Source organism: Phoenix dactylifera, chromosome 13 (assembly GCF_051530095.1).
Source record: "Phoenix dactylifera cultivar Ajwa chromosome 13, Ajwa_hap1_PhDact_Kaust_v1.1, whole genome shotgun sequence".
NCBI classification, from domain to species: Eukaryota; Viridiplantae; Streptophyta; class Magnoliopsida; order Arecales; family Arecaceae; genus Phoenix; species Phoenix dactylifera.
In genome coordinates, this window is record NC_143202.1 from 23,675,352 (window position 1) to 23,691,656 (window position 16,305).

Sequence of the window (16,305 nt, forward strand, 5' to 3'; positions counted from 1 at the left end):
GATTCTAATATGTCATATTAGAAATTGGGTTGCTAGATATGGTATCATGCCATCATCTAACGGCCCCATCCATATGTTCATCTAACGGCTCCATCCATATGTTAATACAGATGTACTTAAAGGAGAGTAATCCTGGATCAGTTTCTGAGAGAATCTTGCTTGCTGTTGGTGGCCGGTATGACCATCTCATTAATCAAATGTGGGACCATGAATATGTAGGTTACACATGTTGCAGTTAGATTCTCATTATTATTTTTCGCATTTATTTTTTTAGAGAACACAATGGATTCAATACTGCTTACCATTAGTATTCAAGTTCTTTGCTTGTATTATTTGGTTGAAATTATTGATCTTGTATTGTAGTCTATGACACCACTATAAGGCTGAACGAAATATTGAAGATTTTTATGTATTGTTGTGTTGCTACTGAATTAATCTTCTATTTTTTGTACTGTAAAATTGTTGTATGACTGCAAGTAGCTTTATGTATAATAAAGCAAAAGCAAGAAGTTTCTGCTTTTATAATCATAAAGAAAAGACCATGTGTCATCCACATGGAGTTGTTTAGTGCATCCCACTACTCAAGCTTCTTACATAAATTAAACTACACAAAGTGAAAGGTGCCTCTAATTTCTGTAGTACGAAAGAATTCCAAAGCTTTTTTGTATTTGTCCTCCTTTTGACTCAGCTTCTGAAGCTCTCTAAGCAACCTGAATTTTGCTAGTATTCAAGATCTTGATGAAATTGTTCTTTGTTTTTTTTTGGGATTTAACCAAGTTTGGCCATGAAATGCATCTCTGCATGACTTCATGTGAGAAAAACAACATTTATTGTTTGTACCTCTGCACAAGAAATTTTCAGAAGGCGAAAATAAGATTAGATTTCCTTTTTCATGGCAGAAATGGCTAATTTAGTGCCCTTTTAATATTACCCAAGTACTTCCTATAAAATCAACAGTTGAGAATTGTAAGCAATCGAAATTTCACTCCTAGCAAGGCCTAACAAAATTCAGAAGTCGTTTAATGAGTGAGGCCTATAACTGTCCAATTCAAAGAAATACCTAGTGCAGAAAATTCCATTCGATCTGGACCTGAGAGTACCAATTTGCCAGTGGGCTGAAACAGGTCATCTTAGTCTGGGACATTTTTTTCCTATTTTGACTAATAAAGTGGCTGTTTGAACAAATCCAACCTCCCTTTCAGAAAATAAAAACATGAAGTTGCAAGCAAGTAAACAGCCATAAGCCATTGAGGACCCCAATAACAAGAGACTTTCTCTAACTTGCTCCTACCTCGTAAATAATTTTATCAGCATCTATTTTTACTTTGTAACATTTGGCTAATTATATCTAACTAATTCTTGATGCATTGTATCTTTCTTAAAGTCAAACCAACCAAGATTGCTAGGTTTATGCCAACTCCAACTTTCAGAAAAAGAGATACCTGTTTATATAAAATAAACACAACATGCTATAACTATGTTTATTTGATCAAAAGCCCACTTAACCTCAAAAAACATAGAAAAATGCCCACATTCAATATTTTACGAGTTGTAGTAAAAGTAAAATATAATAATTTTTTGAACAATTGAAGTCCAAGGAGTAAATAATGTATATTCACAGTGCAAAACTACCAATGTACTTATTTTCACTTATTAATTCAGCAAAAAATTATCCAAACTGCACAAATAAAGAACCTATCCAAGAAAAAAAAAACTCTTAACATGTTGTACAGTAACTTTTCTTGGCTTCTATTCTTTTCTTTTTTTTTGACAAAAACTTTAAAACTTGGAGCAGGCTTCCTAAACTGCAGAAACTTTTTAAACCAAAACTACAGAACCCGATTGAAATCAAAACCAAAACCTCAGTTTCATGCTTTGGCTTCTGGGAAGAATTGGAGAATCTTCTAAAGTATGGTTTGCATGAAAAGGAATTCCAAATTTTTATTCACTTTATTGATATTATTTGTACTAAGGATTATGGATCGGCAAATTATTTATAGCGGGGCCAAACAAGGAGACGAGCTGAGTTGTAGGCTGCTCAGGCTCCACATCATGTAAAAGGGGTAGTCGGGCTCAAGCCAAGCTGGACAAGATGTATTCAAGCTTGGCTTATTTGTCGTATGAATAAGGCTTGAACGTGCTTTTTATCTGATCGAGCTAAGTCCTGTTCAGTTTTGCAAGCCCTAAGGTGTTCAAGTTTGGCTTTCCAAGCTTTAAAAAATGTTCAAGCTCTACTCATTTCTTAGAAAACTGAGCTCAAAAAACCCACCCTGTTACCAAGCTGAGCCCAAGCTGTTCACAAACAGCTTGGTTTTTTTGCAGTCCTCATGAGATCATGAGACCTAACAGACCCTGGATGAAATTTGTGATACCTGATTTTGTAGAGTTTGAGTTGGTGAAGAAATTCTTCCTTTGATAGGATCGAATGCTAGATTCATAAACCCAAAAACAAACAGCTGGTTCAAGGTTTGTTATTTGTTAATTTCCAATACTGTACAACTCTTAAGTAATGCCCATCAGGAAAATGACCTTTTCTGGGCAAGTGATTTAAAAGGAGAGTATACTCTCCATAATTTTTTATTCATTTAAATGATATCAATCATAATCAAATATCTAAACAAACTTGAAAGCTTTAAGTTTTGTGCAAACTCAATGCTATCTAATGTTATCCCCTATTTTTGACCAGAAATCTACCCCTCCGGGTGCAGTTGGAGTCAGCGTTGCATTAGAAAAGATTCTTAATCATTCTTCTGTAGAGATCAGACCCTTCAGGTTCATAGCTTAATACTTTGGGTGACCTTGAAAAGATATATTGTACCTTTTGGAAAGTACTACATTGTTCTTACCATTCTTCTATTTCAGAGCCGAATCTAGTACCAATGTGCTTGTCTGCTCTAGAGGTGGAGGTGGATTGTTACAAGAGCGCATGGCACTTGTTGCAGAACTATGGCAAGCCAACATTAAGGTCAGTGTCTTCAATGAAGATTGCAATAGTAAGGGGTCTCTTGGGATGAATATTCATGAAATTCAAGGACTTAGGTCCTAAAGAGCGAGACAACGGAATGGGACGGTATGTTGGTAGTGTACCATTCTGATAAGGAAACTGGGACCCAAGACACCTGTGGGGTACAGGTTGTCTCTTGACCTGGGATGCCCTGACAATCCCGATTTATCCTGGCCATCCCAGTTGCGTCATGGCACTTGGTAATGCACCAAGACAATCAGGATAGAGTGGGATTTTTTTTTTTTCTTCTCTCTTTTTGTTACTAGCTGTTTCAGTATATCAGCATCCTAGAAGCAAAAATGAGATGGGGCCCAGTATCAAGATTTAAGCCCTCGGTGATGTTAAAGCTTTATCTTCTGAATTCTGATCGCCCATAAATATAAATTTTATTTTTCAGGCGGAGTTTGTTCCCCAGGCAGATCCAAGCCTCAAAGAGCAGTATGATTATGCAAGTGAGCATGACATAAAATGCTTAGTGATTATAACTGAAGCTGGTCTACCTGAAACAGGTTTGGTAAAGGTAATATTTTGATTTTTCATTTTGGAAATCTTTGTCACAGAGGTAACCTACTACTTTAAGCATGTCATTGGAATTTTCTTACTATTGTAATCATGCGAAGTGGCCTATCTTATTAATTTGATCAGGAAATTTTTAATAATTGTGATCTTGTTTTTTATCAAGGAAAGGTTGCTATAAAATTTTTAAGGCTTTGCCACCTTATACACATAATTATCTTTCTGTTGTCATAGTGGATTTGATATGCTGGTCTGTGGTAACAACTAGAGGCTTTTTAGATCAACTAGGTCCTACATTTTTTATTTGTTAATTTTGTGCATGCAATTCTGCAAGATACAATCATTTCTATGACTTGCACACCCTGCCCTTCTGCTATAGAGATAACGATGGTTCTTTCCTTCAGTTAGATAGCTTTTTTGGAGGCCTCATCTGGCAAGCCATGATTGAGTCCATCTGGAAGTCAATACTCGCTATCATCATGTACATGCTTTAATGCTTGTTGGAGTTTCCTCCAGTGATATTCTTGATTGGCTCAGATGAAAATATTGCAATTCAGATATGTGGATCATATGAGTTGGTACATCAAAGTAGAACCACCTGAACCTCAAGGAGGCATCTGTAAGATATTCTATTCTCTATCAGCTAAAAAAACAGTAGAACAAGCATAATTTGTTCTCACTGAGCTCAAGTTCAACCTCTCTGAAGAGATTGAACTATCTATTCATCCTCAAAGATGCAGGACTACTGTTTCCAAAAGAATATAGAAGTTAGAAATCTTGTGTCTGTACATCAGTGTAGCTTTTATATTGCTATATGGAACAGCTGAGGCTTGATTTCTATTTGTTATGTGCACCAGGACAGATTGTTTACTATAGGGTTGTATAGGTTAGAAACTAATCAAATGACTATAATATTATGTTTTCTGTATTGCTTTTTAGACCTGGCTATGGATGTAGATCTTAAACTTGTTTGTCAGATTGAGATCCAAAACCAGCTTGCTGGAATTCAATTTTAAGTTTTTGTTGAGAGATTTAGTCAGGTCAGGGTGAATATGATTTTATTATATTATCGGGTATTTGGTTAAAAAAAAGAGAAACATGCTTTATGATACATGTGTTTATGGTGGCCAGTGCCTCATTTACGTGATCTGTATCTGACCTGATTTTCATGTTTGGATTCAACATACATACGTCTCTCTCTGCATGCATGCATGCATCATCATGCTGCCATAACCCACCCTTGCTCTTCCCTCTTTTTCCCTCACTATTCTGCACCATCCAAGTTTAAATCGAGCCCAAACCTTATCTTTATCATATGAATTAGAACTTAGATCCTCTTTATTTTTTGTTTGGATACAGAGTTATCCTGTGAACAATATTTGGAGCAATGCTTGTAGAATTCAACCCAAATGCCGCCTATTCTCATCCATACTGCATAAAGTCATGGATGTTTTTCAGATCGAAACTTAATTGCATTCATGGAAAAAGAGAAGAAAGTAAGTAGAAGAAAAAATGGTGAAACAAAAAAGATTGCAATAGGAGTCAGTTTCTAGCAGAACAAGCACAGTAGTCCATTGCAAGTCTGAGGGGGAAATATTTCTGTGTGAACAATCTATATGATAGATCGTCATTGAGTGAGAAATAAGAAAAAAGGTAGAAAAAAGTTATAGAAGAAAGAGGAAGCAAAGAAGATGAAGGGAAAGGGAGAAGGAGAAGCATCTTTGGCTGTTAGAGGAGAGAGAAAAGAGGGATATAAATATACATGCGTGCATAGGTACGTGCACATGCACAGACACACACACACACAAAGAGAGAGAGAGAGAGAGAGAGAGAGAGAGATATATTTGCTGGATTTCATTCCCTCCCATTTCAAGTTTTTACATAGATATTGCACTAGTTATGCCTTTTCACTTCACGTTAGGTCGAGAAAGCGACATATCCCTCTCTATATTGCAGTTCGCTCTGCTTGGTGGCTACATGAGGATTGCAATGACTCATTTTTTGTTTCTTTTAATTGGCCATTTGACATATGCAAGATATTTGTTGTTTTCCCTTTCTCTGTTTTGTATTCCTTGCATGCGCATGTGTCTAGTTTTGCTTTTAAGGAAATCATGCAGTTATTATGAGGTTAATACAGGCCACTACATCATGTGTTGCATTCACTTGTATGGTGTCATAGTTTGAAGGACAGGCTAGCAACTGGCTAGACTTGGGCCCGGCATCAACCAGCAGCCCATTTATCCCTAAACATAGGCAGGTAATGTTTGGCCTATGTTCTAAGACTGAGCATGGCAGGTCAAGCTATTAGACAAGTTGAAGAGGGCAGATTATAATTCTTACATAGTTTGTAAGCAGAAGCCATCAAGTTCCGTGATTCTTTATTAGTTGTTTATTGCCAACATTGTATTGACTATTTATCAATCAGTGAAGTTGCCTTTTATATCAACCTATTTGTAGTATTAAGAATGGTTCTTTTGGATGATCGGTTACAATTTGTAGTGATGATGTTTGTTTACTGGTTAACAGTATCACACTAAAATAGGTTCTCAAATGGATGAGTTTTCGTAAATTATCCATTTGGATCTTAATTTTTCATTTCTGTTTTTTGTTACTATATATGTTTGCATATAGTGCATTTGAATGTTTTTGCTTGTGGCTATATCTTACCTCTTTATTCATGATCTTACCATGTATTTGTTTGTTTGCTCAGGTTCGTCATCTTGATCTAAAGAAAGAGAAGGAGGTTACGAGAGCGGATATTGTCAAGTTTCTAGGAGATGTGACTACACGGCCCAGGGATCTCACAACTTGGACTTGATTGTGTCTATATTCTAGCCTGAATTAGGTACATTCTTGATCTTGAAGTTGGTGTAGGAGGGTTTGATGTACTTCATCCAGTCCTAGATATTTTACCTTTCAAATTTTTTTTGTTAAATTTTTTCAATTTCTTAGAATTCATAGACAAATTACCTCTTGAAATCTTCAGTATCATAAAACACCAGTACAAAGTCAAAAGCTTCTGTTTCATATTACGGAAGAATGATGTACTAGCTAGTTATCATCTTTAACCCATGGTGGAAATTATTGTCACTTTAAAATCTTACACCTGATGAATATTGTCTGTGGCATGTACTTTATCTGGGTTGCATGAGGATTTAATTGGAGTTAGGTGATATGGGAAATTTGGAAGGAAAAGAGGAAATGAGGGATGTGAGATAGATTTATGAAAATTAAAATTGATTGATCTTAAATATGGAAGATAACAACTGATTTTTTTGCAGTTTCCTCTGAAAAAGACCAGCTTCCGCATCTTTGTTCTGGACCTACGGCTGAACATTGTTAGCAATTTTGATGTGTGTTGGCATTCATGCCAGACAGCAAGAAGTTAGATGGAGCCCAGATATATGTTACTGATACGTTCTTTATATTGACATAAGGTGAGATAAATAATAATTGCAGCAATTTTTTATTTTAAAAAAGTTTAAAAGAAAATGTAGAGTTTAGAATATCTGGAAAGGGAAGCACTTTTATGTCATAGATTGATTATTATGCATTTAGGTTCTCTAGTTGCTATAAGACATTGCTTAATCTGGAGCTTTTGCTTTGATTATCTTTTTGAGCAATATGTTTATTATTTGCCACCACTAGGGATCGAACAGGGGACCCCTCCTATGGATGGTTGGGTGCCAACCAGCTAGCTGATAGCTGTTGGCCATTCTGCCATTTTAATGCCCGAAATTTTCAGCCACTGTGGTCTAAATTGTGTTGTTAATCTTTCTTTTGGGAAGTTGCAGGATGCTGATTGCAAATTATGGGTTGTAAGTGGTAGAAGACAGCTGAGGGATGGCGGCAAAAAAACAATTAGGGGAAGAAGGTAGGCCTGTTATGATGAGTAATAGATATGTGAGTGGAACATTTTTGTGTATTGTTTTTTCTTCTGGGTTCGCTTTTTATAGTAGAAACATTCTTTTGGCAATTTTAAATGCAATAATAGATCAGCACCTGCCACTTAAAGGATGTAGTTTAAATGAGGTGCAATTTTGTTGTAATCGAACTGGTACTGTTAAATCGTTTAAGTGATGTTATGAAATTTGTGTGTACATATATGTTATAGTCCAGGAGTATTAATGCTCTTATCATCTGCAGATGAGTGTAATAATAAAACTAGTGATGTTTCTTTTGTATCTTTAACGTCTTATGCTGTTCATAGATGATCTTGTTCTCTGTAGTTTTTGATGCAATAAAATGGAAGCGGAAAGTTCGAGAAATGCTGTTTTTGTTGCATCAGATAAAAGAAAAACAGCATGTGATGAATTGTTTGATGGTTCCCTTAGCCTATATTATTTAAACTTTGTCCTATCGATGCTTCAGTGCTTTTGGTGCTGAATGTGCTTTCGCCATAGCAGATGCATTTGATGGCACTTTTCTTCTCTCCTGAATTCTCGGTCTCTATTGGTTAGCCTGACGAAGAGATTAATAGCCCTTGGGCAAGGAGACCGTAAAAAGATGCATGTCGATGAAAGTTTTGGATGCAATAGTAAGGACATATCTCAGCTATTTTTATTCTTACTAGCGTATGAATCTCTGGAGAAACAGGGAAAGGGGGGCCTCTGTAGTTCTAGGCTGGGTGTGGTTGATCGTCTGTACAAGGAACCTGAGTTAAGTTCTTTAAGGAGCAAGAGGGACCCGTTTGCAAAAGGCCCTTATAGCTCAGTGGTAGAGCGTCAGTCTTGTAAACTGAAGGTCCGTAGTTCGATCCTGCGTGGGGGCAATTAATTTTAACATTAGTTTCTGTAAGGAAATTATATTTCTTCCGAATTTATAGTATTTATTAACTCGTTAGTAAATTTTATTTATTATTTCTATCTTAATTTAAACATCAATTTCTATATATCCAGCATTATTAACTTTTATTAGATAATTCTATTTACTCTAGAAACCAGAATTAAGGTGATTTACTTTGATGATTGGTTTTTAAGATGTCTGGTTGGTGTGTGTAAGATGGAAAATATTGGAAAAAAAAATTAAAACATTTCAAAAATATAGCACGAGTAAAAGAAACAACATCAAGCGAGGGCGACTCGGCCACGGTTATCTGATGGATTCGGAGGAGGCCACGGGGAGACGGCACAGACTACTCTTGGTCCGTGACATATGGATGATGATGAGAGATGGGAGGGTCCTTCAGGCCAAGCATGTATTCAGAGAGGCCAATGGGTGGCGGCCCACACGGCCCACTACTCAGGATACACCCTCTGGTCAGAAGAGGGAGAGCTACCACTAGCACTCCATGAGTTGTTGTATTTTGACTTTTTTGGATGTATTCGTACACGTATTGTATGAAATACCCGTTTCAAGCCAAAAAAAAAAGAAACAACATCAAGTGACATTTGCAGTTATTAACAAATTTTACTAATTAAAAATTTTGCACCCAAGGCACTGAAATCAACTACAGACCCATTTAACCCTCGAGATCTTTACCTGATTTGGGAGCTTTTGTGCTTGGAATCTTCATCTCTTTTAGAGGCATTGTGTTGTTATGGAGTTTGTTTAGAGACTACATGTAAGCTTGTGGACGCTATCCTATATGTAAGCCCGTGGATGCTATCCCATGCATAAATTTGCGGAGGCTATCTCATGCATAAGCCTATGGACACTATCCCGCGCATAAGCCTGTTGAGACTATCCAATGACGATATTAGTTTGAACCATATTTTGTCCGTTTGATTTACATGTTACTCTTGTCAAATCAATTTCTACTTACACGGTTTATTTCTCTTAAAATCAAGTTATCTTGTTCATATAATCATGTTTTCAATATCCAATATATATATAATAACCATAAAAATATATTTGCACTGGAAATCATATTAAACATATCCTCATATGCCAAACTAAATCCATCGATGCAAATCTCATGAAGCAAATCCAGTGATACAAACCAATAAACATATATATATATACATGGTGACCAAGTACAGAGATTCTTACCTCTATCACAATCCAACGCAGTTACAACACTGCCAATCCACACCTAACATGTCCAGTTAATTTAATATATCAATACAATACCAACTTATCCCTTATCAATCATTTATTGTATTAATGAATCAATTATTCAATAATTACCTAATTTTAGAGTTCTAATATTTGGATTATCCATATTCTGTATTCTCCTTTAATTAAAAAATAAATATAAATAAAAGGTCATGGCCTTCCTTCGATTTAGAAACTAGAGTATAAAATTTCGTTAGGCTTCTTATTATCTAGATGACTGCAGCCCCATACAAAAATAGGACTGGCTATGACAATAGCTTCGTATAGGAAGATATTCGAGACTAGCTACATGACAGCACCCAATTGTTCGAATCGGTCAGCACAACGTAATTCAATCCATTTGATCAAAAAATATATATCAAATAAAAAAAAAGATAATAGATCATGGGTTATCAATTATGGGTTCAATGGTAGCTGACAACAATCGGAGTGAAAGAAGGATAGGGTCGACTAAGTAACAGAGTCCGACGATTAGGGTCGGTCTGCTCTAGCCAATCTAACCAATCAAATCATAAAACAAGAATCAGATCATTGTACATGTAACAAAATAGAGATTCATAATGATAGAGTCCAACAGTACTTGATGATGATTGGGCTAAAACTAGCGCAACATGTGGTCTCTTGCTAGGTCTATCAAACCATGCGAAAAAAGAGAAAGGGATGAAGAGGAAACCAGGAGAGAGAGGGGAGAGCAGAGAGAAAGAAGGGAGAAGACTTTTTTTCTTCTTCCAGAAAATAGGGGAGACTCGATGTCTCCCTCTTCGAATTAGGGGGTGGCATCTCAAGGTGGTCGAGCTTCGGTAACGGTGGCCAAGGGCAGTTCTTTGGCCGCAGCATCGCTAGCGATGGTGGTCAGCTGGCGCAAGAAAGGAAAGAGGACGAAGTTCATCAAGAATAAACTGATCAAACTCAGCCTAGATCATGGCTGATTCTACAGACCAACTGCCGCCCAAATATAGAGGTCTTGCAAGGTGGCAAAACCCGTCCAATCCAGGCAGTCGGTAATACTGGAACTAGGAAGAAGAAGCTGAAACAGGGCACCCTTGTTTCGGACATAAATTTGGCAATTTGCTAGACCAATTCAAGGTAAATTATGGCCATCAACCGAGGAAAAGAAGAAGAGAAGGGCCGACAACACTCGCTTCGGTCCGACGAGGCAGTCCGGCAGCCTTTCTGGCAGTGGATCGAGGAAGAAAATCGGTGATGGCTTTCAATAGAGGAGAAGGAAGATTTAAATAGATGAAGTTCCAGAATTCTAGATAAGCTTAGATTGCTCTAAGAGTCTCGAAACCCACAAGCCCACAAGTTTCAGAGTTCGGGCCAGCCCACAAGCCCAAACGCTGGGCTACTACAGAAACATAGTAGCAGGTCCATGCAAGTTAAATTAATGCAAATTGACTTCTTTAGTAATGCTCTACGAAGTTATTTTTAACCGTTCATATATTGCATCAAAGCATCATCTACCTATGCACTCGCCATGGTTAGATTTGGCAAGGTATCTATTAACACTTAATAATTAAGTTTTTCAGAGCATGCACCACTATAGTAAATTCATGGTAATACGTTATTCTCACCTCAGTCATTGGGATTGCCCATCTTATATTCGTTTACCAAGCGGGGAATATTTCATGGAAGTTAATTATTGCCAGTTATCCAATCCATGTCCAACTAACTGATGCTGCCTCATCTCGTAGACAGTAGCATACCCAAAGTTAAACAAACCCTCTCCACAGCTCACTTCCAGTTCAACATGACACGGTGCCTTCTCTCTCTTCCTGGTCTTCCGGAGTATCTGATAGCCCAAACTAGCGTGTTAGATCTCCGAGACAATCCATAAAATTTATCAACCCGAAGTCCAGCCTCCACGAGGTATAGATAGACATGGAGATGGTCACCTGTTGCTTCGAGAGATATGCAGATTGATTCGAGATTTGGCTTTTTTTTACGCCGGCCATGTGTTCTATAAGGTAAGCAGTTGTTACTTGGCATATCTGAGAGGTCAGATGGATGTCTGTTTCAAAGATACCCTCACCTCTGTACTGGTTGGTTACTTTCTTCAGATTTGGCAGGTTATACCCACGTTGAAGTGATATAAAATGCAGCTTTTATCCCACAAAAAAAAAAAAAAAAAAAATCCAGCAACCACCATCCACCAACACCGTATCAAACTCTTCCTCAGGAGCATCACACCCCAAATCTGTTATGCCTGTCGTCACGTGTCTCCTGCCGGCCCCACGTGCCACCTCCCTCCACGTGTCACCTCCCTCCACGTTCCACCTCCCTCCACGTGTCATCCAATCTGGTCCTCTAACTCCCATCCGACGGCCCATCTCGGCCGTCCGGCCCCTTTGGCGCGTCCCCCAGATCCGCGTCCAACGGTCACCAACTTTGGAAAAAAAAAAAGCCGTTGCCAACGCGCTCAAGCGACTAAATTTTTCTTCCTTTTGACAGCCTCAGCCTCAAGCGTGTGGGGACTGCAAACGAACACACAACTACTGGCTTTAAAGCCATCATTTCTCCAACCATTTCACCACCTTTTCCTCCCCACCGCCCGTTAGATCGGCAATCACCGCCACCGCCACCACCTAACTCTCCGATGCCACCCGTTTTGCTAAGGATTTCCCTCGTCTGCCACCTCCTTAATAGCCTCCTCCACTATTTCCTCCCCCACAAGCTTAGCTCCCTCCTCCCCTCCTCTTGGCTCCCTCGCGCTTGCCTCCAGGAACCGGCCCCCGACGCCGCGAAGGCGCCGTCGCATTGCCCTTCCCCGCGCTCCTCACCGTGTCCCCGGGTGTCGATCCTGGCGACGCCGCCGGGAATGGAGCCGTCGGAGCTGAAGCGGGTTTTCCAGATGTTCGACCGCAATGGTGATGGTCGCATCACGAAGAAGGAGCTGGGCGACTCCCTCGAGAACCTGGGGATCCACATCCCTGAGGGGGATCTCGAGTCGATGATCGGGAAGATCGACGCGAACGGGGATGGCTGCGTCGACATCGAGGAGTTCGGTGCGCTCTACCAGACGATCATGGACGAGCGGGACGAGGAGGAGGACATGAGGGAGGCGTTCAACGTGTTCGACCAGAATGGAGACGGCTTCATCACCGTCGAGGAGCTCCGCTCGGTGCTCGCGTCGCTCGGGCTCAAGCAGGGGAGAACCGTCGAGGACTGCCGGAAGATGATCACCAAGGTGGACGTCGACGGGGACGGGATGGTCGATTTCAAGGAGTTCAAGCAGATGATGAGGGGCGGAGGGTTCGCAGCCTTGAGCTAGCTGATGCTGGTTGAATGGAAGGAGGAGAAGGGGAAATTCTTTCAACAGGGGTTGTAGATACTGGTTGAAGGGGCCTTTGAAGGGGATAAAGAGAACAAGGTCAAGAACTGGACATATTCATTCAGTTTGTTGGTTGATGGGATTTGACTGCTTTCATCTTGTCTTTTAATTGGATCCATGTTCCTTCTTTTTTCTCATTTTTCACTTTTGGCTATGAAAATTTTTAGTTTGTTTGGGTTTGTCCTTCAATTTGGCTCCTCCTCTCTTTTTCCCTTCTCCTTCCACAAAACCAACACAGCTTTAACTCAATTCAGTAGATAAAAGCCCCAAAGGAGACTGAAATATGTTAAGATGCAGATTAAGCTGAGAATGGGGGAATGCATGGAGTGGAATCTTGGTTGGTGGCAGTGAAAGGAAGTGAGAACCAAAAAATGTAGTCCAAAAGCTCTTGTGATTCTCGCAAGAAGCCAAAACATTTGATGCAATTTGTTTAATAATAGGATTTTTTTTCCCCCTGTTCTGCAGTCCATGTCATTCTTAGGATGCTCTCCTTATATTCTTGTTGCCCTCATTGTGTTGCATTTTGCCTGACCTTTTCTCCTTTGATAGTTTTGTTATGGAGTGGAATCTTTGATGGAGGAGGCAGTGGATGCTGAGAACCAAGAAGATTCGGCCAAAGCTCTTGTCATTTTATCAAAAAGTCCAGCAGATGTGATCTAGGAACTTGTTTGATGCGATTAGCTTAATAACAGGGGGAAATTTTTTTTTTTTCTGTTTTGCTTCCTATGTCTCTTGTTCTTTTTCTTCAAGATCTTTTTGTTTTATATTCCTGCTGCCCTGATTGTGTTGAATTGTTCTTGAACTCATGTTTTTGTCCACAAGTTGGGGTTGTTAATCAATTAATCGAAGGACAAAAGTTTCCGTTGTCAAAGAACGAATGCGAATCGGTCGTATCAAACTTCGAATTGGGAAATTTTCATGACTTGTGTGTTCCGAGAATCTAGATGTGGACCAATCAACATCTAAATTGAGTATGTTAAATTGAGAAATATGCTTGTTTAGATCTTGTGCAGTAAGACCAGTCCACCAATCTAGACATGTACATAGTAATGTCTCTGAAAATATAGGCAATATGAAGAAAGAGAAGAGCTAACAGTTGCATCCTTGGTTCCACATTTTAGCCATCTACTGCTCCCATGTTCTACAGACACTATGAGATGATCCATGCATTCAAATGGATGCACCAACTTGGATTTCTCGGACCTACATTGCAGTCCTCAATGGATCGATGCACGAGACCTTCATCGGCCGCCATCATTTTTTGTCAGGCGAACTATTATTTTCCAATTTGCATCTTGATATGGCCTAAAGGCCTGCTAGCTTTGTAAGGGCAGTAAGGCCTAAACCTCGAAGCAATTATCACAAAAGGTTTATCAAATTGAAAGAAACATAATGAAGAATTCCACAAAGGAGATTGAAATATGCGAAGATGTTTCGCATGGAGTGGAATCTTCGATGGCGGCAATGGAAGGAAAGTGAGCACCAAAAGTTCCGGCCAAAGCTTTTTTTAGTTTTAGCAAGAAGGCCAAAAATATGGAACTTATGTACGTGCTTAATACTTCAGTTTAATAATAACAAAGCAAAACCTTTTTCTGTTGCTGAACACATGTTTTTCTCTTCTCCTTCTCCTTCTTCTTCTTCGGAAACTGTTGTCTTATATTCTTGTGACCTTGATGGTGTTGAATTTTAACTCAGCTCATGTTTGTCTAGAAGTTGAGGTTGGTGAAAAGCTTTGAAAAGCTATCAAAAGGGGAAGTTCAATTGTCAAAAAAAATGTGAAGTAGTTGTCATCAAAACTTGTGAACAAAAATTCTTGTGATACTTGTGTCTCGAGAGAGATGTGGACCAACCTATAACTCTCAGAGCTGGTCAAATTGAGAACTTGGTTAGGTCATGGACAACCAGACCAGTTCATCAATCTAGGTAAGTAACCAATAGGAACATGCTTCGTCTCCCCAAGAACAGTATGTGAAGGGAGAGAAAAAATTATCAGCAGTCAATCATCTCTTTCTCATGTCTTATAGACAATTAAGATGATCATGCACCTAAAAGTGACGCGCCTCCTTGTATTTTTGTGATGTACACTGCACCTCTTTTTTGGACTCACAAACCCATGTCAGTTAAAGATGATACTTTTAACTCAGCGTCTTGAAATGGCTCAAGGACCTAACTTGATAGGTCATTAAAGTATGTTTGCTTAGAATTTTCCTTTTTCTTTCCAACTGATGTTCTTCTTCCTTCCAAGTTGTAATATCTTTTATCAATATTAGTAAAAGCCCGGTAGCTACCTCCTTGTAGCCTCTCTTTATCATCAAAAAAAAAAAAAAACTATCAAAATTGAAATAGCACATCTAAATCAGTCTCCTCATATTGTAGGGAGAAAGATGAACCGATGAAGAAAGGCATAGGTCAAGCATCCTGTTACCTGACATGTCATGCAGTTTGGTAGGGTTGGATTCATGTGAGCTCTACTAATTAGATGTCGGGTTGGGAGTGTATCTTTTGCGTGAAAGAAGGATTTGACTAGTGCTTTGAGATTTTTCCAGTGAATGATCCAATGGTTGATGCATCTAAAGGAAGACAAATTCTTCTTTCGTTCGAAAGATACAGCTCTGTTCCTTCCTTGGATGACAACCCAAGTAAGCAAGATGACAGGCTTTGCTCCCGGCACATAATATGACCTAGCAATTCATATATAGCGGTGGCAATTTATGACTTAACCCGTCAATCCGACTCACAAATGGCTCGCTTTAAGTAGGTTCGGATTTGACATTAATAGATTTGGGTCATCCGGTTTAGACCTATTTATTAAATGAAATGGGTTCAGATTTGACCTTGACTCATGTAACTAGTTTTGACTCGGTTAATAATTGAGTCGAGTCATAACCAGACCTATTTAATTTATTTAAGACTTGTTTAACCATTTAAAACCTGCTTAATTTGTTTCTGTCCTTTTTAAACTAATCCTCTTAACTTGTTTAACCTGTTTCGATCCGTTTAATTCGTTAAAAACTCACTTCACTTGTTTAACCCATTTAATCTGATTTTACCTATTTAATAAGCAGGTCATGCGAGTTAGACGAGATTACCTATTTAATAAACAAATCGAGTTCAGATCTAATTTTTTTAATTTATTTAATAAATAGGCTTGATTTAGATTAATAAATTTTTGATCGGACGCGTATCTAACCTGACCCGACCTGATTGGCACCCATACTCATACATACATGTTGTGGGATAGCTTACCTACATCATGGGTTACATGAATGATAGCTTAGTTAGATCAAGAGCTTTGTTTATATATCAATCTTTTATTGATTTAGGTTCTAAGAACTTGAGAGTGGATGCCCAGGGATATCTACACTCAGATACATCAACATCCTCAAAGTTGTCCACT

The 16,305-nt window shown here is 38.8% G+C and overlaps 2 protein-coding genes and 1 non-coding gene across 22 annotated transcripts in view; all 3 read left to right on the plus strand.

The window, feature by feature from the left end:
• The window catches only part of GCN2 (protein kinase family protein), a 70,512-nt gene extending 62,879 nt beyond the window's left edge, over nucleotides 1–7,633 (plus strand). For 15 of the 20 annotated variants that reach the window (XM_039130848.2, XM_039130858.2, XM_039130851.2 and 12 more), the window contains 7 exons: nucleotides 111–215; nucleotides 2,687–2,772; nucleotides 2,863–2,965; nucleotides 3,402–3,524; nucleotides 6,231–6,365; nucleotides 6,802–6,957; nucleotides 7,315–7,633. In XM_039130848.2, the coding sequence (XP_038986776.1) occupies nucleotides 111–215; nucleotides 2,687–2,772; nucleotides 2,863–2,965; nucleotides 3,402–3,524; nucleotides 6,231–6,338 (525 nt within the window). In that variant the 3' untranslated portion in view covers nucleotides 6,339–6,365; nucleotides 6,802–6,957; nucleotides 7,315–7,633. Of the gene's footprint in view, nucleotides 1–110; nucleotides 216–2,686; nucleotides 2,773–2,862; nucleotides 2,966–3,401; nucleotides 3,525–6,230; nucleotides 6,366–6,801; nucleotides 6,958–7,308 lie in introns of those variants that run through there. The other 5 variants (XM_039130849.2, XM_088709608.1, XM_088709609.1 and 2 more) reach the window with 2 other exon arrangements.
• A 586-nt stretch (nucleotides 7,634–8,219) lies between these two features.
• On the plus strand, nucleotides 8,220–8,291 carry TRNAT-UGU (transfer RNA threonine (anticodon UGU)). The gene has a single exon. It is a non-coding gene; the product is annotated as a tRNA-Thr (tRNA).
• A 3,772-nt stretch (nucleotides 8,292–12,063) lies between these two features.
• Nucleotides 12,064–13,375, plus strand: LOC103708569 (calmodulin-like protein 3). The gene has a single exon (XM_008793557.5). The coding sequence runs from the start codon at nucleotides 12,174–12,176 to the stop codon at nucleotides 12,846–12,848; it is 675 nt and encodes a 224-aa protein (XP_008791779.1). The 5' UTR covers nucleotides 12,064–12,173; the 3' UTR covers nucleotides 12,849–13,375.
• Nucleotides 13,376–16,305: the final 2,930 nt, after the last annotated feature.

What these genes read in the sequence shown, in the direction of transcription:
- LOC103708569 (XM_008793557.5), top strand. Translation starts at nt 12,174, where the DNA reads ATGCCACCCGTTTTGCTAAGGATTTCCCTCGTCTGCCACCTCCTTAAT.